General features: G+C 38.9%; 1 protein-coding gene and 1 non-coding gene across 2 annotated transcripts in view; one reads left to right on the top strand and one right to left on the bottom strand.

Moving 5' to 3' along the window:
* Positions 1-1564: 1564 nt before the first annotated feature.
* Positions 1565-26349, top strand: part of LOC126376547 (non-canonical poly(A) RNA polymerase protein Trf4-1-like) — a 40380-nt gene continuing 15595 nt past the window's right edge. The window contains exons 1-2 of the mRNA XM_050024014.1: positions 1565-2040; positions 20302-20495. Coding sequence (XP_049879971.1) covers positions 1703-2040; positions 20302-20495 — 532 coding nt within the window. The 5' untranslated portion in view covers positions 1565-1702. The remainder of the gene's footprint in view (positions 2041-20301; positions 20496-26349) is intronic.
* Positions 23648-23719, bottom strand: Trnag-ccc (transfer RNA glycine (anticodon CCC)). The gene has a single exon. It is a non-coding gene; the product is annotated as a tRNA-Gly (tRNA).

Here is a 26349-nt window from a genome sequence, read left to right on the forward strand (position 1 = left end):
TTTTTTTTTTGGTTTGGTTTTCCCCGAAGGGTAAGGCAAAGGGAACTATGCCCATACAGCCATGTCTGACGTATTTTTTTTCTTGATGATTAATGAAATGATGAAAGGTGATGATGATGAAACCTAAGCCCCCACCCTCGGAGTAGACTCCTACTCCGAACCCCAAACGAATTAACTCAAAAGTCCGCATAAACTTTTGAGTTATGAAGCGGCTTCCCGACACGAAGCGAAAATAGGCAGATACACTTTGTTTATTGAATACTCCAATATAATAACACTCGCGAATGTCTTCCGACTAACTTAATGCGATCATTAACCACAAAACACCACTTCGTATTAATTATTTAGATTATTCAATGAAGAAAGCAACTGTCCCGTTCCCGCCTCCCGCCAAAAAGCCCCCTTTGAAAATTTTTGACATTACAGGTTTTTAGGCGGGAATCTGCGCATTTTCACAATTTTTGAACGAATTCGATAATCGGATACAAACAAGAAATGTTTTGATTAGGGACCTTTCAGACTACGATCCTCAAAAGCAATATAGATGCCCTCTGTAAAGATTTTCCTTCGTTTAATCGTCTAATTGCATGGATAGAAGACATTATGCATCTTTTATCTTTATTTTGGCGTATAAATGATGACTCTGTTTATTATACCCAGGCACAATAAAATTACATCTTCCACCAACCTTCTACCCATTATTATTCTCATCAAAATAAAGAGAAGCAATATAGTTAGCAACATAATTCTATACATATTATGATCCAAATATCAAGCAACAACTATTTTTTATATGCTTTTCCCGTTACATTGTAGTTTTAATTAATTGTGTTACGGACAGCAAACAACTGGAACTGTCTGACATCGGTCGTCTGAATTTGAGAGCCTTTAATACTAAAGTGAATACGCCTTTGCGAGGTAAGCGTGATCCACCCTAGACCCTATCGTCACTTACTATCAGATGATATTGTGGCCAAACGAGAGCCTATCAATCAAGCAATCAAACATTAATTCTTCTTTTTTCAATAATTATTCACAAAACATATACACAGGATATATAAATACGAATAAAAATGAACACAACAGGCAATATATATTTTTTTATGTACCCGAGCCATTGCTCGTTCGTTTTTTTCTTTTTTTTTCTTTGTCTGGCGTCATGCGACTTGCATATTTGCCAATAAAATGCTCGTTCGTTTTCCTCATTACAAAATAGTTAATTATAACGAGGAACGTAGTCTGGAAAGTCCATATTGACAAGCGATAAAATAATCGAGACATGTATCCGAATTTGTAAGGCAGTATGAACGTTATTTTTTGCCTTACATTATTGAATTATAAGTAAAAAATATGGTCTACTGAGGAACTTTTAAATCAATTTACTATTATTGTCGAAAACTATCTAGTAAACATACAGCTAAATATAAAATAACAAATAAAATTCGATATTTCCTTTTGATATTTTACCTTTAATCTATAAATTCCATTTATGAATTCGCATAATGACGCAAAATCTAGAACTTATTTTGCAAAGATGGCGCCCTCTATTAGTTGAACTGTCAACTTTACGCGTGTCGTCCATGTTACGAATGTGGTGTGACTTATTTTTGTTTTGTGATAATTTTCAATGTAATTTTATAAATATAAATGTGAAATGCTACAGTATGTGTCATCCCATATAGTGGAACCTTGCTCCGGCTGAATGGATCCCGCCGTCGCGTGGTATCAGCCCGAGCAGGAAGGACCAGCGAAGCGCCTGTGGCTTCGTATTTGGGAAACTCAAAGTGAAATAGAAAGAATGAACTTAAAAAATTTAGAAAACGCTAACCCAAATGCGAATAAAGCGCAAGACTTTATACCTATAAACGATGTGAATGGTGAAAATAGGAATAATAACTACTTCAACCCCGCGCGTAGGAAAATGAACGATAACCGTGCGTCGACTTTTAACCTGAACAAGAATCACGATGCGCTTATAGGTGAATACGGAGGGTGTCCGTGGAGAGTGCCCAACTATGCTTACAAGCCTGGGATCTTGGGGTAAGTTGGAATTCTTTATTTTGTGCAGTTGTGGAGCGCGCTACGTCGCTGTCTCAACGTGCTTGGCGCGTTGGTCGAGGCTAGGACATCAGTGCACGGGCTAAAATAAGCACTGGATGTCGGGGGAGAGACTTGCTCGTCATTAGACAGCACACTGTGTCACTACACACGAAATTCCGTCCTGTACTTGTCATATTCTACTAGTCGTTAGACATAACCAAACTCGGCGAAAAACGGGTTACCCTCCGTCCCCTGTCTTATCTTTAGGTTTTTAATTACAAATACATGTTTAAAAACGCTAAACAAAGTGAGTTTACGTAATTTTTTGTTTACTTGCGAAAGTTTTTTAGAAGTGTATAGGTTATGTGACCCAATTTTGTCTATCAAACATTAACTTCCACCTCTGATAAGAATTTATTACACCATTGTCAACATGAATTCTTAAAAACATACCACAATACATAACATTCGGTTATTTCGCTAAAAAGTCAGTTTTATGTAGGTATTGCTGCATTTATTTTATATTAGGTTTCCACAAATATGTAAAACATGAATGTTAGATATATACATACTTAAATTCACAGTGGATGGGCAGAGCCACTAGTAGGTACTTAAAAACAACTTGCAGCCACTGTTGACACACAACTCCTCAAAAAAGAACGTCAGAAAATTAGGTACCTACAAATTAACAATTCAATTCTTTCTTAATACCTACCTACATGTTTTTTAATTCCATACAGGGTTTTAGTGACATTGTAACGAAAACTTTGATAGGTGATTCAGACTAGCAGTTATCAACTCAGAATCATGGTCGGAATCATCCCCCACAGTATTTGCTACAGTGTCACTAACACCCATATGTACTTGTACAGGGTGTAAGTGACATCGTAACAAATACTGAGGGGGATGATTAAGCTCATTATTCTGAGTTATAGGCCACATTGTTTCTTTAATAAACATAAAATATAAAAAAATAAGCCACTTTTAAATTTCTGCCTAACTGGAAAAAGTTATTAACATAACATTAATAGTCTATAATGCAACACTGCCCAGCAGTGCCACAAGCTTCCCTCAATCAACCAGAAAAGCCAAAATTATAATGGGACGTATATAGGCTGTTTATGTATGTATGTAGATAAAAAATATTTCATTGTCTTCTTCTATCGTGTGGGTTGTTAGGTGGATTACTAACCTCATTTCATTTGTTTTTAATATTAAAGTTACGATTACAGTTTATTAGCAAGAGATGAAACTGGTTTAGGTAGGTATGTTTCACTGTTTATATTATGTTGCCATGCAATTAGTAAACATATTTTGAAACTGGGTTTTCTCAGTAGGTATTTATGAATTCCTAAAACTTGAGGAAGTTACTTTGAAATCAGAATCATTTATTCGACGTAATTATCATAGATAACTTGTTAGAGGTCAATTTATATTTTTTTTAATCTACGTTATTACGCTAGGTGTTATGGCTGCGAAGAAGAAATGACAAGAAACTGCAACACATCTTTTAAATCATTGTAGATATACACTACAAGTTATTTAATAAATAGAGAAACACATTTAATTAATTAATGATTATCATTTAGGTAATCATTAATCTTATAATAAGCTTTTTGTTGACTGAGATATGTTAATAACTTGACATTATTAAAATTTATTTCATTTTTATTATTAAACCTGGGCTGTCTGTCCGTCCGTCTTCAATTTAAAGGGCGGTTAGCCTGACCCACGTCGGATCCGCGCGAGTTTAGCCTTCTAAGGTCCTGTTTGACCAATTGCTTAATAAACTGTTTGACAAATTTTATGTTTTTATTTTTTGTTTTAGATCTTCTTGCCTTGTTTATTATTAATGCAATAAAGAGATCTTCTTCTTTGCGAGTCGATGGCGATCAATACTAAATTTTTGCTGACCAATAAAAATAAACAGAATGTAAATCCACCACAGGCTTCATCAGTACCAACATTCATATTAAAAAAAAGGGGAAAGCACATTGAAATCATAAATGTCATGTTATTTTATGTACTTACCTACCTATTTCTAAGTTTTATTTTGCAATAGTTTTATTTTTTTCATACCATTTAAACATTATTTAAAGAAACTTTACATGATCTATGTTTTTTCTTTTTTAAATTTTATTTTCAATTATTGTTCTTTTTAATTTGTTAACTTTAGTTTCTACTTTTTATTGTCAGTGTTGTGTGCGTCTATAATTGGCAGGCATACCGGAACTTTTCCTATGTGTATTTTATTTTGTGTGTTTGTGTATGTACTGCTGTTAATGCACCATAATAAATAAATAATAAACAGTTTAATACCGTTTCTGCTAGGTAACTATTGGATAAACTTTCAGACACAATAAATAAAATCCGTTGACTCGGGTCTCAAGTGCGGTATGAGGTGGCGCGCGAGGGGCTGCGCGTAACCATGACAACGCAGGGACGCTGACGACCGCCATTTTTAGTCAGCCATTTTATTTCATTGTACCAGCTACAAAATGGACCCTTAGCATTTATTTATCAGTAACAAGCCAAAGCTCCTACGGTTGTTGACACAGTCTGGACTGCAGCCAGCAGCCCACACGTTGGTTAGAATAGAAGCCCAAATTAGTTTACTGGCCCATATTCATGCTAAGCCAATGAGTGCTTCGATTGATTGGGTGAATGTTACCAATAACATAATAATATATAACACATGTACATACGGGTCTTAAGGAAGCGAAAGAATTGGCCTTTGATAGACAAGAATGGAGAATGAAAACCTAAAAATTTTACGAATTGGTCTTGTCGAATGTGGCGTCCAATATGGAATAAATGTTTTTTTTTCTTTCTTTCTTTCAAAATGTCCACCGGTCGCAAATAGTCCAATTCGCAGAATGTCCAATTCGCAGAATGTCCAATTCGCAAAATGTCCATTTCGCATTATGCCCATTTCGCAGAATGTCCAATTGTCATCGTCACGTGATCTAACTAGTTGACGACCCAGTTACCCTAGTTGGTTAGCTGCCCTACCCTGGGTCGCAGGTATTATTTAAAAGTTTTTTCTCGAAGTCTAGAAAATATCTAGCAGTTGCTCTTGCGCCCGCGGCATGGTTCCGCTTCGCACACGGCATGAATTAGGGTTTCAACCAATGAGGATAAAAACTGCCTATTTCACTTATTAGGTGAGGCTACTGTTGAGTTTTCTTAAATTTTGACAGTTCCCCATACCATTTAAGTAAACAAACATTGTTTTGGTTATATTTTTACACTATAACCCTTTTCGTTTAACTGCAAAATAATAGTGTTATATTTATTCCCTAAAAATTGGAAAGAAGAAAACTTAGAAAAACTTGAACTCAATGATAACTGCCTTTTTCAACTGCTTTTCTTTTTCGTAAGTCATCCTTCAGACGGGATACACTCCACGTTGCTTCACATTTTATAGCAGTTTTCACGAATTTTAGCTGGACAGTATGGAGAACAAAAGCGACTGCCTGGTGGTTGACCTTGTCAACCCGCGAAGGGAAAACCATCCCAATACAGGTTAGGTTACACACCTCCGAAAATGCATTTCTCGGAAATGCGATAAGTATTAAATCTTTCAATCATGATTTAGGATTTAAAAAAAACGATCTTATTATTTGTACTGTTATCGTTATTTGTAAGGTAAATAGTTCACGAAACTGCAAACTATAAACACAAAAGTTGAAGGTCCTGTTGCCAATCAAAGTGAACTTTAAACAATGACACATCGGCATAGATTTATGGTAGTAACACTAGTGCTATGTTTCTAAACACACTAACCTACCTCATTAGAGCATAAAAGATGATTCGATGTGTTGTTACAATGATGACAGTAGCATACTTCTAAATTCGCGCATAGAACTAAAATTAGACTGGATACTCTCACACCGAAGCGTAACGCGTAAAAAACTGTAAATAAAAGGTTGAATGATTGTCGCGCGTGCTGTTTGCGCTTTGGATAAATTAACATAAGGCGTGTGACGTAAAATTGAAGTCAATAAAATACATAGTAGGTAGGTACTATTAAACAGAACGACCAGGGGGGTTAAAATGGCCACATCGAAGCAATTCCTCTAAGAAAGCAATATTGCTATTTGACATTTGTTTGCATTGCGCACTTACTTTTATATGCGCAAATGACAAATTGCATTATTGCTTTCTTAGGTGAATTGCTTCGATGTGGCCATTTTAACCCCCCAGTTCAGTACAATTAGTGACTATATTTTAATAAGATAACATTTTACAATCGTCTCAATGCGCGCTGAGAATTAGATCTGTCAAAGTACGTAAGCTAGCGTTGTGACGTTTATGAGCATAGTGATGTATCAGTCGATTCTTTTCTATCTAACAGTACGTAAGCAAAATCGTGATAGATTTAATAATATCACAAAATTATAACAACACAGTTCGCTCGACAAAGACGGCAATACGGCTCACCGCCTATCATGTTGGTCTAACAGAAAGAGGTGTACTTAATTCATCTTGCGACGGACTCTCTTGACTACCCTAATTGGGATACAGTTGTGAGCTTATGTTGCCACAACGATTGAATAAATGATTATATTCTCCAACTAGTAAATTCTATAAACTATTTACAGCACCAACAGAAACTTTTACGTCCGATCACTTCGATTGTCCAGACAAGACTGCCTTGAAGGCAGTGCCTTCAGAGTGCTCGCGCCCTGCCAAGTTCTCCCTCTACCGTATAGTGTTGCCAGTAAAAAGGCTAATAGTTTCCCTCTCTTTCTCTCTCTTTGTCGGTGAAGTAATCGCCATTCGTCTTCTTCCCGCCAAATCCTTCACCTCCTGATACGACACGACCTGCACCTTCTCTTTCCTACTATTATTATGAAAATAAATAAAACCTTACAATTATACTTTATTATATGCATATCACGCGACACGATATATAAACTAGCCCAATACCAGCAAATCATTTAGCTCGTCTATCCCACCGCGCAATACGCCGGTTAGTATGCTGTGGCCGGTTTTGTTAGCTACGCGATATGCGTGCTCCGTTTTGCGGATACTGTTCTCTTTTTACTATGGCTACACGGAATGAATGTAAATCGCGCGAATTCGGCCGCTCGTGACCTTGTGTGTGGCAGTCACTGCCCTCTCGCAGGCGATTATGTCATCCAACACAAGTGACTACATGAGCCGTATTTTTCAATCGTTCGTTTTCGATTCGCATTCGAAGAATATACCCATTTCACTTAGCACATCGGGGGGTTTAAAAGATCATCGAAGCAATTCGTCTAATAAAGCAATTTTGCTATTGGACATTTGATTGCGCACTTACGGACCCGGCTACTGGTTACTTAAGCACGTAGTTGTTACATAGCCATGACAGGGACTTTTGCCGGCTCAATAATAACCCTGATAGCAGGGTTGATAAAGTCGATTATTGGTCTTACAATCCACACTAGAGAAGAAGACATACATACATAAACTTATGCCTATTTCATACACGCTTGGCGGTTCAGAGTAGATCGTACTGAACCTTTTCTAAGGGACATCTCCAATTTGGTCAATGTACGTCCTTCTAGGTCTTCCTCTGCCAGCGCTACCAAACCTTCGCCTTATATACCTACCGCCTACGTAAGACTTGCTTCCTTTATGCTTTTTAAGTTTACGGGGATATAGAAATATCTCTTATAATATTCTCATCACGTAAAAAGATACCTATACAGAATAAGGTTTTATCACTAGCACACCCCAGACACACAATATAGCTTTTTTTAGATGAATTGCTTCGTTGTGGCCTTTTTAAACCCCCAGAACTTGTCATTTGCAAGATGAGACAGGTAACATATGTATATTTTCGCACGTGAGTTGAGGACGAACTATTAATAAATACGAGGCCTGATAGCGTATCTGGTGTTTTTCAAACTGATATCGTTTCGCGCCTAAATACTTTTATTGCATGTTATTTTATTATATATACAATTGGGTCGTGTACGGTCACGAGCATTAATATGGTACCATGTTACTTTGGTATCATGTCACATTAACTTTTTTGACAAATTGAACTGTAAGTCTCACTAAATATCAAATATGTTAGTGCGACAGAGTCCTAAAGTGGGTATATTATATTGCTCATGACTGTACTAGGTTCAAAATACATACATAACGAAAAACATTTTCTTTTTTCTATTTAACTAATTTATGAATTTAATCAAGAAGAACGTAATAATAAGTCCGACATTTTATCAAGTTTTTCTATGACGTCCCAGTGTGCTTTTTCAAATTCCATAGTAATTTCGTGTTTTGACGTTTAGTAAAAAGTAACTGATTTGACTAGTTGGAAACTAGCTTGTTTTTTGTTTTTCTTTTTCTGACGTGATTGAATTTTGTCACTAATGGCATTCGCTACTTGGTCGGACATATGGGGAGCGTAGCTTCATAATGCACCCGGTAGTTTGATGTGAAATAGGTAATTAGTAAGAAAATTGTAAATAAGTAACCGGGGCCAACGGCTGTGCCTTCCGAAGTACGGATCAGCTTACTTTCGGACAACCGCGTGGTCAGCCTGTGTTCTAACCAAACTAGGGATCAGAAAGTGATTGTTGTGATATGTCTCCTTCGGAATTCGAACCCGGAACGTTGGGCTGAGGCCAACGCTTATCCACTGGACCACGGAGGCCGTTATTTATAAACCCGAATTTATCGATTAAATTTTTTATCAAAAATTTGTACAAACACAAAAAACAATTTTTGTTTGTTACGGGTGTAAATTTATGTATGTATCAAATGAAAAATACCGATGATATTTGCATGCTATTGTTAATAGCTGACTAGGAGGAACTAATTTTAATGACGACCAACATTGTAATGTACCCTTCTCAATGGCAAATAAATGATTATAATTATGATGCAAATGAAATAAATAAAAAATAAAATAAAGTTTTATTGCAGGCCCATATTAAATCTTACGTCTAAACTTATCTTCTTTTTACCTACCTAGTATAATAATAATTACTAACATAGTTTAACACTCTATGGACTTAAGTTGTCTGAAAATAAATATTTTTATTTTATTTATTTAATATAAAACACAAAAGTGAAATACATAAATAGCTAAAGACATTTTATAGACCATCTCTAACACAAATTCGATCCGAGAAGCAATAAGAAAGAAACTATTTTCTAAACTACAACATGAAAGGCAAAAACCGAGACAAAAATGTGTTAGTAAAACCAATAAAACCGTTCTGCTTGCGCTCGCGCAGCTGGAAACGAGGTCGCCGCGTCTACCGCTAAAATTTAGATTTCACTGCTCTGGTAAAAACTGGACACATACATACATCAACTCAACCTCCTACCGGGTCTGCATGACATCCGCGCCGCGCGCGGCGCGAATTATATTGAGCGCTTCGACCAATAAACGATACGAATGCTATCTACGTAGATGGACGTCAAACGGCTATTGGTCGAAGGCCTCGATATGATTCGCGCCGCGCGCGGCGCAGTTACCGTGCAGGGCCTACTGGTCGCTATAAGGTGTAGGTAAAACATATCGTAACTTAACCTCACGACTACATCCCAATTGGGGTGGTCAGAGGTACATCCATCGCAAGATGAACTAAGCACTCACACATTTTTTTTTCTCGAGGGGAAATGCCTACCCCATACCCTCCCACCGCGGGGGCAGCGAGAGGGTTATGTCGGGCTCACACCGACTAAAACCCCCCGGTGTTCGTATCACCGCCGTTATGCCAAGCTACGGGGACGCTTTCGCATTCTTCCACGGAAGCACCCACACCTCACCGAACTTTCTGTGACCAACGCGATAGGCGCTGTACCGTATCGCCGTCTATAAGTGTCGATCTAACTGTGTTAGTGAAAACTGCACTTAAAATAAATGAATAACTCGTTACCCCCAGCAATGGAAAATCAACTCTAAACTTTTGCTCAGAATTAATATTAACTCAGAATCGTTAGCCGAATCATCCCCCTCAGTATTCGTTACGATGTCACTTACACCCTGTACAAGTACTAACAGGTAGCCGTATGGTCTGTACTTGGATAAGTATGTATGGGTGTTAGTGACATCGTAACAAAAACTTTAGGGGATGATTCAGCATGATTCTGAGTTGATATCAAATGGAATTTCCTGTCAAAAAAATAATTTTCAGTTTCGTATATTTGCGTCGGAAATTCCACTTGATATCAACTCGGAATCATGGTCAAAGTTTTCGTTACGATGTCACTAACACCCTGTATATAAAGGCGCTTTATAATTAATTTCACTATAAGTCGACGATATGGACATTATGAACCATACAACTCAAACACTATAGCGAGCTGGTACTTAGCTCGACACGTGGTGAAAGGCACACGCTAAGGCCGCCGCGTGCGCAGATCGAGACTAAGAGTAGACAAACTACCTTCAAAGGACGTTGGTTGACCTAGAGATCTTTTTTATCCTTTTAATTATCTCTCTCTTTTTTTTATAACTATCCAGTCTCATAAATTCATTAAGATAAATACTTATTCGTGGTTTCTTTATGTTGTGGCAGAATGTCAGTGAGGCGTGGGTACTTAGTTCATCTTACAATACAATACAATACAATACAATACAAATACACTTTATTGCATTAAAATAAAAAGAAATAAATACAAAAAGTCTCTTAATTAAGTACATGGCAAATGGCGGCCTTATCGCTTAAAGCGATTTCTTCCAGACAACCATAAGGATCTTGTGATGGATGTCCTCTGACTACCCCATTGGGATAGGTACGGGTAATCAATAGGCATACAATTTATGAAAATGAAACACACAGATATCTTAAATAACATAGGTAAAAAAAATATAATAAGGTAATCTTCTATCGTGTGGGTTGTGGGGTGGATGACCAACCTCATCAACCCTGGTGTCAGGGTTATTATTGAACCGCCAAAGGCCCCTGACGTGACTCATGTAACGACTACGTACTTACATCAGTAAGTAGTAACCGGGACCAACGGCTTAACTCCTATAAGGTAATATAATAACCCGAAGAAATAAAGCACACTTCAAACGGATTGCATACCAGCGGGATGCCCATTTGAATCGCCCGGGTTATCATTTCAGACAGAGATAATCTAAATTAAACAGTATTGTGTTTTTTATAATCAACCACACCTTTGTCAGCTTTTTATACTTAGGTTTTAAAAAAAGCCTTCCGTATTTGACAACCGGTAGAATGTATGCAGCTGACATTTATCAACTAAAAAAATAAATATCTGATTAAAAGCACGTGGCGAAAGGCACGTGACTCAAACTACCGTTCTAGACAGGCTGCGCATACGCAAACACCGCTACGGTTTTATTCAACCAGTGTTTGGAGGCTGCAAAACGTACAATGTATTCGCTCGAGAATTTATAGATATATGATTAATACACACATACATATGGTCACGCCTATGTGATGTTGGTGAAGAGGCAAACAAAAAGCACGGGTTGTGAGTTTGTAGGGGGAAATCTCTGGAGCCACTTGTTACGGACAAGCGCCATCTAGCGCATATTTTAGGAACCAATTCCCTTCGTTCGTTCGAAGGTATTTGAAAATGTAAAGTAGTAACAAGAAAACCTAACAGATGTCGCTATTAATCAACGCAGTCATGACGAAACACGGCCTTTTATTCTACACTAGGTCTTCACTACTGCACCTATTTTGAAAATTATTTCATAAGGAGATATCTACATTATTCCTGTGTGCTATAAAGTACACATACAACACGTTCAGCTGCTTGTCTTCCCGGGCATGTCGTAAAAACCGACAGAGGGATTGTGTCCTCTAACATGATGGACTAATGTTATGGGCGATAGGCTGATCCCTTATCACCATAAGGTTCATCATATCCAGCTTACGACACCGTATCAACAGTGGCTGCAAGTTGTCTTTGATTGCTTGTGGCTCTGCCCACCCCATTAGGGATTACGGGCGTGAGTTTATGTATGTATGTATGTATGCTATAAAGTATATTTTAGTCGCGGGCGGCCAGCTTCTTCTAAGCGCATTACGAACCTCAGCAACCCTGCGGGCTTAGCACCGTAAGCGCGCGATTCTTTCTCGCCTCGACATACGTCACCCGTCACTCTCTCACAGTACTGCATAGAAAGAGACAGACGATCTCTGTCGCGGCGAGAAAGAGTCGCGTGCTTACGGTGCTAGGCCCGCTGGTCAGGGTTATTATTGACAGCTAGTACTGTATAGAATAGGCTAGTTTCCAACTAGTCAAATCAGTTACTTTTTACTAAACGTCAAAACAAGAAATGACTATGGAATTTGTGTGAAAAAGCACACTGTGACGTCATAGAAAACGTGATAAAATGTCGTTACGTTTATATTATTAGGTACGTTTTCTTGATTAAAATATATAAATAAGTTAAATAGAAAAATAAAATGTTATTCGTCTGTTTTAAATCTTTCTTTATTTAATAATCAGAATTTCATAATTTATCTTGAACTTAGTACATGACCCAATTACTCGAAGTGCAGCATAGAAATAATTTTACGCATTTATCTAACCATCTAGCGAAATCCCGTGTTCACAGCGTCCGCTTACCTAACCTGAAGATTTGACAGGTCAGGGTTTTTACAGACTGTATGCACTACCGTGAGGAGCTCGGTGGCGCAGCGGTAAACGCGCTCGGTCTGCGATTGTTGAAGTAAAGCAACTTTCGCAAAGGCCGGTCATAGGATGGGTGACCACAAAAAAAAAAAAGTTTTCATCTCGAGCTCCTCCGTGCTTCGGAAGGCACGTTAAGCCGTTGGTCCCGGCTGCATTAGCAGTCGTTAATAACCATCAATCCGCACTGGGCCCGCGTGATGGTTTAAGGCCCGAGCTCCCTATCCATCCATAGGGAAGGCCCGTGCTCCAGCAGTGGGGACGTTAATGGGCTGATGATGATGATGCACTACCAACCCAATAACCCAATACGTGTTAGGATTGCTAAGTCACATACTGCCGAAACGTATTTCTCCAAAACTTCACAAATTTTATAATACAAAATCCAACCCGGTATCAGAACTCTTCAAGTCTCATTCGGCTAGGCGTCTTCCTACAATGTTCGCAGTAGGTATTGGTCGTACCATCCTCGGGAAGCACTCACCTATTGCCCGGGCTACTCGCGCGATTAACGAAATAGCTCAAGAAAACCCGGATACAGATTTATATACATGTTCGTTGGCGGAATTCACTAATATCAGTCTAAAGTTTTTTAGTAAATAGTTTGCATACATTGTCGATTTGGTTTATCTGTAATGACTATGTATAATGTGAAATAAATAAATAATAAATAAGTTTCATTTTAATGCAGTATTATGTCATTGCGCGACTGCCTTGAAAATGACGCGTGAGGAATTTACTCCAACTAACATTTGAGCAAGGTTATTGGGTGGGTAGGTGTAATTTATAGGTTAATAATGCGTGTTAAACTAGTTTTTTTTTTGGTTTGTATAGCACTCATCTGTGTTTAGGGAAATTCACAAAGAGAAAATTAAATCGAAAAAATGAGTCGCACGGGACTTGAACCTTAGACAACTTGACAAGAGCTGTGGGTTTAGAATTTTTTTCGTTTTAATTTTCTGTTAAACAAGGCTATCTGAAATTTATTTTCGATATGGACAGATTATTATTAAAGATTATGGTTTTATTATTGGAAGGTTTAGTACTACTCTGAACCTGATTGATGCATGTGGATGAATCTAGAAGCAAGATTACCTCGGTGGGAAATAGGCGTGAGTGCGTGAGTTTATGTAGGTATGCAAGTATAATATAACATACATACATAAGCAGCTTACACACGTCCCACAGCTGGGCACAGGCTTCCCCTCCAATCAACCGGATCAGAATTTGCCTTTCAACTGCTTTAAGACAGTAGTTAAACAAAAACTTTACAAAAAAGGTCATTATAAAGTTAGTGATTATTTAGAAGATATGAATGCATGGGATTAACTGTCTGAGAACTGATATTAGGCAGCTAAATTACTCAATTGTATATCAATATTTTATGTTTATTTTTATTTTTTTAAAGAACGTCTAGGGCCCTGTGCCGAGGTTTTTCTTGCAGCTTCTTTTCCCCGGCTATACAGGTTGTGAGAAGCTGCAGTAGTTTTAGGCGGATGAGACGTTCGTTATGTAAAAATTGACGATTCAAAGTGTAACTATGTTACCTACTGAATAAAGATATTTTTGAATTTGAATTTGAATATAGGTTTAAGAGGACTAAGGTCAATTAGGCATAGAATAAGGGATATGCTACATGTAGAACGGCAACTTGTTGGGAGTTTGCGTCGTTTCTCCCCAGACATAACAGACTCAAAACAATAAAGCAGTCCCAAAACGGTAGTGACAGGATAGTAAGATAGAACTTACAAACATCTTCTTGGTTCTTTCAAACTTAGTTCATCTTGCGATTACCTCTGGCTTCCCGAATTGGGATATAGTCGTGAACTTATGTAGTCGTGAACTTACGTTTAGAAGTGTGTGCCCATTGTTCCTAGACTAGATTTAAGACCATTGTTACTAACCTTTATGGATTATGTCCGTTTTTTTATTATTATGAATACTTCTTCTCTTCTGATTCTACATTTGAAACAAACCATTTTTGATTTGATTTTGATTATATTTCGTCGCTTCATTCTTCAGATATAAATAAGATTTACTAGGTAGTCCTTTTAACCTACAGGCAAATGATCGCACGTTCAAAGCATCGATTTATCAATCGATATTTTTTTTTTTTGTATTATCTGTGTCAATCTGTCATTCTTTTTTCGTGCGAGGCAAACTAAAGCACGCGTTCCTGGATTTTTCGATTCTAAACGTTAAAAATCCTGTTTTAACATGCCGAAAAGTAAACGTGAGAAAATTAAATCCTATCGTCGAAAATTACGCCGCCTGGAGGAAGAAGAAAAACACCATAAAAAACGACGTCGGATTGTGTACTCATCCTCAGACGAAACTTCGGGTAAGTACTGTGCTGTGCTTACAGTGTTCAGTGAGTTCTATTTTATCCAATTAAAACAAAGGCTTAGATGATAACCGTGGGTTATCACAATTAAGCAAATTCTGCCTAGAGGTTAACCGCGGGTTAACGCGTGGCTCACTTCACACATAAAACTTGCTTTGAAGCACTTTGAGGGTAACCGTGGGCTACCACACGCTTTAGCAATGATAATAATAACCCGAAAACTAACCTGAATTTAATTCTATGACTTACATAAATAGTTTGTCATCATAACCTCAAACTCTAACCTATCGCTTACGGTTTTTTGAACTCAGTTACTCGGGAGAAGGTTAACCGAGGGTTAACACCTCCAACTTATTCATATTTATATGACAGCGGGTACTGTAGTTGACATTTCTGTTTCTACTTTGTAGATAATGAGCCACATGGTCAAAGTGAGATTGAGGGCGAACCCGACAGGACCTCACACGACGAAGCCGGCGCGCTTGGAGAGACTCCGTCCAATTATGCACCTGTGTCTGATTGCGGTACAGAACCAACCGCACCCGAAGTGGCCATCAATGGAAACACAGACCCCATACAGAGTATGATTCCGGAGCTGGATCCAGACATCCTGTCTGCTTTAGGAGAAACAACTGAGGAGACACCCAAGTTTGGAGAAAAGATTCACGACAAGCTGGCTCAGCTTTGGCAGCCTATTCTGCGGAAAGGCTTAACAAAAGAAGCTAAAGAGAAATTGATAAAACAATTTGCAGTGCCTGAGAACTGTCCGCTACTACAAGCCCCTAAATTAAACCCAGAGCTGTTGGCTGCGGTAAGCGAACCTACTAGGTTCAAAGACAAAAGAGTAGAACAGGTACAACAACAGCTGGGGCTAGGGCTAACAGCTCTTAATAAGGGATTATCCTTACTATTAGAACCTGATGGTGAAAGGGTGTTAGCAATAAAACATCTAAGTGACAGCTGCCGCATACTGTGTGACTTACATTTCTTGGAAACTGAGGCCCGAAAACGATTTATAACACCGAGTTTAGAAAAGACGTTCTTATCTATAATCAAAGACGTGGAGAGAGATGATACCCTGTTTGGAAATGGCCTCTCAAACAAGATCAAAGCCTCCAAGGCTATTGAGAAGCAGGGCTTCCAAATAAAGAAGGCTGTCCCAACTACAAAGGCAGTAACTGCATCTCCTACCCCGGCGAGCAATAACCGCCCTCGGTTTCAGGGAAACTGGATGGGCCCTCCTCGATACTCTTCCAACAGGGGTGGGAGAGGGGGGCAGAGGAAGCCGGCCCAAGCTCCAAGGAGGACGACCCATGCTGCTCAATCAAAAGCACCACCATCGAGCAGACAACATGCCCCGTCGCACCATCCATAGAGGTACATGCAGGTCGAATTAGACATTTTTATAATTGCTGGCTTAAAATTACAGAAAATAAGGAAGTTCTTAGATGGATTAGAGATGGTTTTACTATACCACTCAACAGTAACATTTCACAAGCCAATTTCCATGCTCATGTTATCCCCGAAAGCGAACAGGCAGAAATGTTTTTATCTATAGAAAAACTTACTGTTCTAGGTGCAATTTCTATATGTAAAAGATCCAAAGAAGATTTCTTATCTAATATATTTTTGGCCCCTAAAGCAAGTGGAGGTAAAAGATTTATTCTCAATCTTAAATCATTTAATAAATTTGTTTTATCATCTCACTTTAAAATGGAGGACCATAGGACAGCAGCAAAGCTAATTCCGAAAAAAGGCTATTTGGCCACAATTGACCTCAAAGAGGCCTATTTATTAGTGCCTATTTGGGAAGGTCATCGTAAATATTTACGTTTTGAATTTGATCAAAAATGTTATCAGTTTAATGCTATGCCCTATGGTCTCTCTGTTGCACCTAGAGTATTCACTAAGATTATGAAAGAAGTTGTCAGTTATTTGCGAGATCGAAATCATAAGTCTGTAATATACCTCGATGATATCTTGTGCATAGGCGATACTTTCGAGGAGTGCTCCCTTAACGTTAAGGAGACACTTAATTTACTTACCTGCCTCGGATTTGTAATTAATTATGAAAAAAGTTCAATAATTCCTAAACAAACATGTAAATTTTTAGGCTTCATATTTCATACAGTTAATATGACTCTTGGCTTACCAGATGAAAAACGAAGAAATATACAGACATTATTAAATAAATTCTCTACACTGCCCGTTTGCACCATTAGGGATTTTTCCAAATTAATCGGGGTCCTTATAGCTGCTTGTCCGGCTGTTAAGTATGGCTGGCTATACACTAAAGAATTTGAGCGACAAAAATACTTGGCACTTCAAAAATATGCTGATTTTGAGGTTAAAATTAAATTACCAAATTGCATTTTAGATGACTTAAATTGGTGGAGAACCAATATTATGTCCGTCTCAAACTCTTTAAGACCCGATGATAACTTCAAGCTGGAAATATTTTCCGACGCTTCTAGATCTGGATGGGGAGCTTATTGCAATGACAGCCGAGTTAATGGTCAATGGAAAGATGATGAGCTCTTTCATCACATTAACTATTTAGAACTCCTAGCCGTATTTTTAGCATTAAAAAGTTTTTCTAAAAATTTAACTAACTGCTCTATCCTACTTAGAGTTGACAATACGACGGCTTTATGTTATATAAACCGTATGGGTGGGACACAGTTTCCACACCTTAACGAACTGACAAAACAAATTTGGCAATGGTGCGAGAGGCGAGGCATTTGGCTTTACGCATCTTACATCAACACGAAGGAAAATATAGAAGCCGACGAAGAATCGCGTAAGATTAACGCAGATATAGAGTGGGAACTAGCCGATTGGGCATTTTACAAAATAGTCGCCACTCTAGGTGAACCGGATATAGACTTATTCGCCTCTCGCACTAATGCCAAATGCGCTACTTATGTATCCTGGAAGCAGGACCCTGACGCTCTCTCGGTGGATGCTTTTACAATTCCTTGGCATTCATACAACTTTTACGCCTTTCCTCCTTTCGCTTTGATTCTCAAATGCTTAAGAAAAATAGTTAACGAGAGAGCGACAGGTATTTTAGTGTTCCCTTACTGGCCCGGGCAACCATGGTTCCCATTGCTAAAAAGAATGGTAGTTTCTGATATAATTTATTTTAGCCCTAACAAGAATTTGTTACTATCTCGTTCCAGATCAATACACCCACTGCACAAGACCCTTACCCTGGGGCCCGCGACGCTCTCAGGATCGCGTTCGCAAGACGGAATACTCCCCAAGTAGCGCTAGACCTTATGCTGTCCTCTATCTCATGCAATACGTTGAAACAATATAATGTTTCATACAAGTTGTGGTGGGTATATTGTACTGAGAATAAGATTGAGGTCTTTAATCCTGATGTTTCTTCTATACTAAGTTTCTTGACAATACAGTTTAAAAATGGTGCGTCTTACGGGTCAATTAACAGCCATCGATCTGCGTTATCGTTGCTTGTTGGGAACGATATCGGCTCAGACGATCGAATCAAACGACTTCTGAAAGGCGTTTATAAGCAGAAACCAACCCGACCCAAGTACTCTAGTACATGGGACCCCCAGACTGTGCTAAATTACATTTCCGACTGGTTCCCTAACAAAGATTTGTCGTTAGAAAAACTCACTAAAAAGCTGGTTGTCTTATTAGCCCTATGTACCGCTCATAGAGTACAGACATTGTCCCTCATAAAGGTAAACAATATCCACAAAATGACCTCAGGAATAAAGATCTCGATACACGATATTATTAAGACCTCTGCGGCGGGTAGAGAACCTCCCGTATTATTTTTACCGTTCTACGAAGAGAACCCGAGGATATGCCCAGCAACGGCGTTACTAGATTACCTCGAGAGGACACCATCGCTAAGACCCGACAACATAGATGAGCTTCTCATTACTCATAAGAAGCCCCATAAGAAAGCCTCTGCCCAATCGATCAGCAGATGGATTAAGCAAACACTTTCAGAAAGTGGAGTTGACGGAAGGGTATTCAGCGCGCACAGTACGCGGCACGCGTCCACGTCGGCTGCGGCCTCCGCTGGTGTATGTCTGGACACTATAAGGAAAACAGCCGGTTGGTCCACCACGTCGCAGAGCTTCGCTAGATTTTACAACCGTCCAATTATAGAAGAAGGAGTTTTTGCTAAAATGATTCTGAGGGATAAAAACGTTCCTTAATATATTTTTATATTATAATAAATAAATGATTGTATACTGCTCGTAAATAATTCCTTTAACTAATTATTAATGATAAGAATAATCTGTGATTATAATTTTAAGTTTCGTTTGCTCAAAGGTAAAGAAATAAATATTTTCTGATTTCATAAAAGTGTTTTGATTAATAAACACTAGTCTCTGAACATCTACCTAGTAAATCTTATTTATATCTGAAGAATGAAGCGACGAAATATAATATATGATCAAACGAACTTCTCAAGTGAAGTTCGATCGATATTATATGAGTCGCTTCATTCGAAGATATAAGTTCCCTCCCAACCCGTCTGTCGATCCCCTTGTTCTATCAGAAAATATTATAGTTTCTCTCAAAAAGAATGACAGATTGACACAGATAATACAAAAAAAAAAATATCGATTGATAAATCGATGCTTTGAACGTGCGATCATTTGCCTGTAGGTTAAAAGGACTACCTAGTAAATCTTATTTATATCTTCGAATGAAGCGACTCATATAATATCGATCGAACTTCACTTGAGAAGTTCGTTTGATCATATATTTATCATTACTCAACAGTATTCTATAAATAGCCCGTTAAAACCCACATAATTCGCTACCATCACAATGCAATATGCACGGCGCATGCGCGGAAGCTGAATGAACGGAATGCCTGCGCGTTGCGCAACGTGTAGTAAACAAAACGTAACGATTCTTATCTGCGCCTATCTCCATGGCCGTGAGCTGGTGACGTCGCTAAATAGCGATTCATTTCCGTACTTCGGAAGCAGTTGTTCCCGGGTGCTATTTGCTAAGGAAATACGTTGATGTTGCATGAGCTATGTCAGGCTACATACATGCTCTTGAACAGGGTTTCCCAAACTATGGGTCCTCACCAGAGGGTCGCATAGGGGTGGGGGGGATTGCGTAGGGGGGAGGGGTTACTCAATAATAACCCTGACACCAGGGTTGATGGGGTTGGTAATCCACCTCATAACCCACACGATAACCAATATAATAACGGTCACCAAGATGCTCCAATGTGGATTGTGTGGTAAAGTTTTTAGTATCCAATTATGACCCAAATGTCTCTTCCCCAGGCTCCACGAAGAGATCGAGCACTTCTACATGTACATGTCTCCAACCGAGACTGAGCACCTGGTCCGGACGACGGTGGTGAACCGGATCCGGCAGGCCATCCTCACACTGTGGCCGCAAGCCAGGGTCGAGGTGTTCGGCTCCTTCCGCACCGGCCTGTATTTGCCCACCAGCGACATTGATCTGGTTGTCATAGGTGAGTGTCTATGTGGTTAAAAGTTTCGCCGCAATGGAAGCTCTAGCGTCTTCCGAGAGACACGTCGCATTTAAGCCCCGTCGCGCTAAATACCCGTAGCGCGTCCCGTTGCGCCAGAGCCCCGTTGCACAAGGATCCCGTTACACTAAAGACCTGTAGTGCTAGAGACCCGTCGCGCTACAGTCCCGTCGTGCTAAAGACCCGTCGCGCTCGTGACCCGTTGCGCTCGAGACCCGTCGCGCTAGAGACTCGTCGCGCTGCAGACTCGTCGTGCTACAGGCTAGTCGTGCTAGAGACTCGTTGCGCTAGAGACACATCGCGCTAAATACTCGTCGCTTTAAATACCCGTCGCACTAGTACCCCATTGCGCTAGAGCCCCGTTGCACTAGTATCCCGTCACGCTAGAGACCCGTCGCGTTAGAGACCCGTAATAAAAAAATGATTTATTGCTTGTCTACGAATATGAATATTTTACTTCCTACTAGCAAAATGACTAACTGTGTAAAATATCAAATTATAAGTCAAGTTTCCGACGCCAGAACTGGAATACCAGATAAATCTGGTTTAATACGTGTTTAACTGCCGGCCTTGTATCCTGATTGAATGATTGAATCACACTTGACAGTGAGTTAATTTGGCCTAATTCCCCTAAACAGGATAATTTGCTCGCGTAATTTCACATTTCAGTGACTTTACTGTCTTCGTACCCGCGCTTTCGTAAACAATTCTTCCCATTAGTAGTTAAATAAAGGTGTTATAAATTGGATTATTTTGGACAAGACGAGATTTTATCAGTCAGTAAAGATAAAACCGGTCTTATCTTTTACTATTTCTACCCATCTTTGGATGTCAAAACGAAATGAGGCAGCAAGCCTTTCTCCCGCCTCGATAGGGATCTATCATAAACTTACGCAATAAGGACTTCCTTCTCTGTGTCTAGTACACTGATGAGTAGGAACTGATCATTGGCAGATAGTAAGTAATTGTACTACGAATAACGGAGCCATGACTCACGTCAATAAACATAGCACTCAGCTGTTGTGCAATAGTTGCTCAATCTAAGAGCCGTTTAGTACTTGCACGAACAGAAATGTTTGCTCGAACTAAATGTATTGTTGAATCATCTGATGTTATATGAAAAGCTATACTACAAACACACACGCACACACACGCGTACAGACACGCGTACACACACGTGTACAGACACGCGTACACACACGCGTACAGACACGCGTACACACACGCGTACAGACACGCGTACACACACGCGCACGCACACATACACGCACACACACACAGAATCTTTACGTTTATTTACATACTTCTTTTGTGTACTACTCAATTTTGATATTTTATGTTTATATTTTGGCTTCATATTCCTATATCTCTAAGGTTATACCTACACTAGCCATCTTACAAATAAAAAATAAACCAGGGATGAACTGGGTTTAAGTATTTAGCAAAGTTCAGTCGAATGTATGATATTTGGATTCAATTTTGCTTGGCTGTCAAATACTTAAACCCACGTTCATCCCAGGATTATTTTTTATTTGTAAGATGGCTAGTTTACAACCTTAGAGATACAGGAATGTGAAGCCAAAACATAAACATAAAATATCAAAATTGAGTAGTACACAAAAGAAGTATGCTTTAAAGCTCTATTGAAGAAGTATTTTCTGGAACATTGACTTTGAGCTAAACTATACTATATATTATATTATATCTGTTTTATATATGTATATACTTATCTTGTAATATACTTATTTATGTAATTATCAATAAGTAGTATCTATATACGTATTTAGTAATATTAGTAATAAGTATACATTTAGTTTACTTGCTATTCATATATATTAACTCATTTATTGCGTGATAATACCGGCCCACTGAGTTTCTTTCAGGCTGTCCAAGGTTAGCTGGAAGAAATCCCAATTAGGGATAAGCTCGCCTATGCTTTATCTAACGATAAATTATATGTAAATTTTCTTGTATTCTAAAGCAATAAAGAGTATACAAACAAACAAACAAGATATATAGGAGTTCTGTAAGAGTTTGGGAGCCTGGTGATCTGTCACACAGGGTCGGGGGCTAGTATAGATACCAGTTTCTCACGAAGGCATTACAGTATGGTATCATTACCCTAGTTAAGATTACATAATTTATGTCACCTTTGTGAAGAGAAAATAAATATTTTTTTATTATTATTATTATTATACAGGGTAGGTTCGCGCCCAGCAGTGGGACGTATAATTTATGATATATGCATTGTTTTAGGCGGATGAGACGTTCGTTATGTAATAATTGACGAATCAAAGTGTAACTATGTTACCTACTGAATAAAGATATTTTTGAATTTTGAATATACAGGTGTTAAATGACACTAACGAAATAAATTTTAGAACTTCTACTTGATTGTACTTAAAACGATGTTAGGTGTTTTATTGTCGGAAATGTTTAAGGTTTTGAGTTTTTTTCTGCGCCGCAATGTACATCGAACAAAGCGAAAGCCTCGATTTCTTGTATTTGTTTTCAGTTCATATCAATTCAGAATCATGGTCTGAATCATCTCTTAAAGTTTTCGTTACGATGTCACTAACACCCTGTATAATGAAACAAAATGCATCAAGTGATACGCTTGTTGATATGCAGATAAAGTTTCTAATCGCGGTTACCCACATAAATAATTCGTTATATCTTGATAAGAATTGTTTTGTTTTTGTTTTCGGAAATTTTAGGGTTTTTCTTTATAATGACAGAGAAGCAGACCTGAGGCAAGAGGGAAACCACTGCTCTATTTTTTGCTTAAAAGTAGCATCGAGAATTAATTTTTTTTAAACTTTATTTATTTTAGCGGTTTTTATCTATGTATAAATGCCAACCCCATCGTAACTAAAATAATCTTCTTCTTCTATCGTGTGGGTTGTGAAGTGAATTACCAACTTCATCAACCCTGGTGTCAGGGTTACTATTGAGCCGCCAAAGGCCCCTGACATGACTCATATAGCGACTACGTACTTACATCAGTAAGTAGTAACAGAGACCAACGGCTTAACGTGCCTTCCGAAACACGGATCGTCTAACTTTCGGACAACCAGGTGATCAGCCTGTAATATCCTAACCAAAATAGGGACCACAAAGTAATTATTGTGATATGTCCCCGCCGGGAATCGAACCCAGGACCTCCGGATCGGGAGTCCAATGCTCAACCACTGAACGACAGAGGCCGTAAAATGATTAAAATAGCAAATAACTAGACCTTATTACTATGTAATTATTATACACTCACCCTGAAAGGGGTCCCTGAAAATATTGTATTACCAAGTTGTAAAAAGCCACAGCCGCCTCGGAAGTTGGAGCACTAAGGTGGGCTGGTATATAACCTACGTCTAATTGGTTTAATTTAAAATATTTCATCAGCGACTCCCTTTCATTCCGATTCTTGACACATTCCATCAAAATATGCGCCACATCTTCAACCCTATTACAAACATCACAGTTCGGGGAATCCGGTTTTTTTTATTAAGAATGATGACGGCTTGTAGTTTTCATAGATATTGGCGCGAAACTATGTAATGTTACTTTAGTAAACAGAATCAAGCCACACATATTATCAACTCGGAGTCAGGGGGCGCCCATATCTCGTGAAGCGCTGACCATGACGACCCGTCTTCGCCATTATGGCATGAGTCAGAGTTTGTTTGCTCAGCTTTTTTTGACGTGACTTATTGTGAATTCGCCGTAAATGGCATTAATTATTTGATACCTGATTGTCCGAAAGTAAGATGATCCGTGCTTCGGAAGGCACGTTAAGCCGTTGGTCCCGGTTACTACTTACTGATGTAAGTAAGTAGTCGTTACATGAGTCATATCAGGGGCCTTTGGCGGCTCAATAGTAACCCTGACACCAGGGTTGATGAGGTTGGTACGTCACCTCACAACCCACACGATAAGAAGAAGACTATTTGATAGGACAAATGGGGATTTTGCTCGGTATATGACGTTACTTCTCTAAAGAACAGTGGCGTTTAAAAATAAAGCGTGATTTATCAATCACGCCTTGTTTGGCGACATGTTTTTCAAGTCACTTATGATCTTCTTTCGTGTGGGTTGTGAGGTGGATTACCAACCCCATCAACCCTGGTGTCAGGGTTATTACGGAGCCGCCATAGGCCCCTGAAATGACTCATGTAAAGACTACGTACTTATATTAGTAAGTAGTAACCGGTACCAATGGCTTAACGTGCCTTCCGAAGCACGGATCATCTTACTTTCGAACAATCAGGTGATCAGCCTGTAATGTCCTAACCAAACTAGGGATCACAAAGTAATTTTTGTTATGTCCCCATCGGGATTCGAACCCGGGACCTCTGGATCATGAGCCCAACGCTCAACCACTGGACCACAGATCTCGTTTAACAACGGCACTCGGTCAGAACAATAATTTTGTATGAAGTATCCAAAGTTGTCTAGCGACAGATGATGAGCCCATAGCCCTTTATAATGGTTCCACATGTTACAGGATCAATCCCTCTGTCGGTTTTTACGACATCTCCCAGTAGAAACAAGCTAGTAAAAAACTATGAATTGTAAAAGGGAGTTTCCCGCTTACATACATACATAAACTCACGCCTATTTCCCACCGGGGTAAGCAGAGACTATAGAATTCCATTTGCTTCGATCCTGACACACTTGTCTTGCTTCCTCCACATTCATCAATCGCTTCATACACGCACGCCGGTTCAGAGTAGATCGTATTAAACCTTTTCTAAGGACATCTCCAATTCCCATTCCAATTTTCCTGCTTAGTCATCGACATTGATATTTCTTGTTTTGAATCGAATTAAATCCGGTATAATAAGGAAGATAATTTAAGTAACATGTAGGTACATTGATCGAACACGTATTTGATTTGATGGTATATAACACAAACAGCTTATACGACGTCCTAATAACGATCACATATTAATAATATATTTAATATATTCAATATTCTTTATTTGCATACTATGATGGTGTACAAGTTTGTAAGTTACATAATGAGTTTCACATCATAGACCCTTTCGGGCACAACAAAATAGAAGTCTAGTTACTCTGGCAATATTACGCTACTACGCTACTTACCCTTAAAAAAGAAGTGTTCTGATATTTTTTTTAATGTTTATTTTATCCGTAGAACAGTCAAATGACAGGCTTAAAAGGCTACTAGCCAGAGCCGTAAAACACGTTTAAAAATACGCCATGTACTCTGCCAACGATGTCTGTTTTCCAACCTCTTGTGATTATTGTGACTAATATACCAGTTTACTAATGCAGTCCGATCTCCATGACCCAAGGACCCAAGCTTAAGTATCCTTGGGTTGTTACAAGCTCTGTATTACAAGAAATTTTCTTGTAAAATTTTTCATTATTACAAGAATGTGTTTATCAAAACTACGTATGTCGCTACGCCGGCGGGGTCGGTATCGGGGTTCTGAAGTGTTTGGTGTCGCGAACTCATTCTTACAGTATACCTTCTAACGCATAAGTGCGAGCAAGACACAGTCCGCGCACTCTCCTTCTTACTCCTTAGCGGCTTACGGCCATTTAAGACTAAAGTAAGACCCAGAGGGGGTGAGGTAGGCGCCCGATACAAATTGGTGCGGGGCGGACAGGTACCGTTCTATATGAGTAAGTGGTATTATTCGTTATTCTATGCTGGAGCTATTAACACATCATCATCATCATCAATTTAAGAGCCACGCTCTTGTCAGTGTAGCATTTTCCATTCCAGTCTATCAAAGGCCAATTCCTTGATTATTAACGCAAACGATTAGAAAAAAAAGAGTAGAAAATAAAAATGTCCGCCGTGTAAACG

This window comes from Pectinophora gossypiella, chromosome 21 (assembly GCF_024362695.1).
Source record: "Pectinophora gossypiella chromosome 21, ilPecGoss1.1, whole genome shotgun sequence".
In the NCBI taxonomy this organism is placed as follows: Eukaryota; Metazoa; Arthropoda; class Insecta; order Lepidoptera; family Gelechiidae; genus Pectinophora; species Pectinophora gossypiella.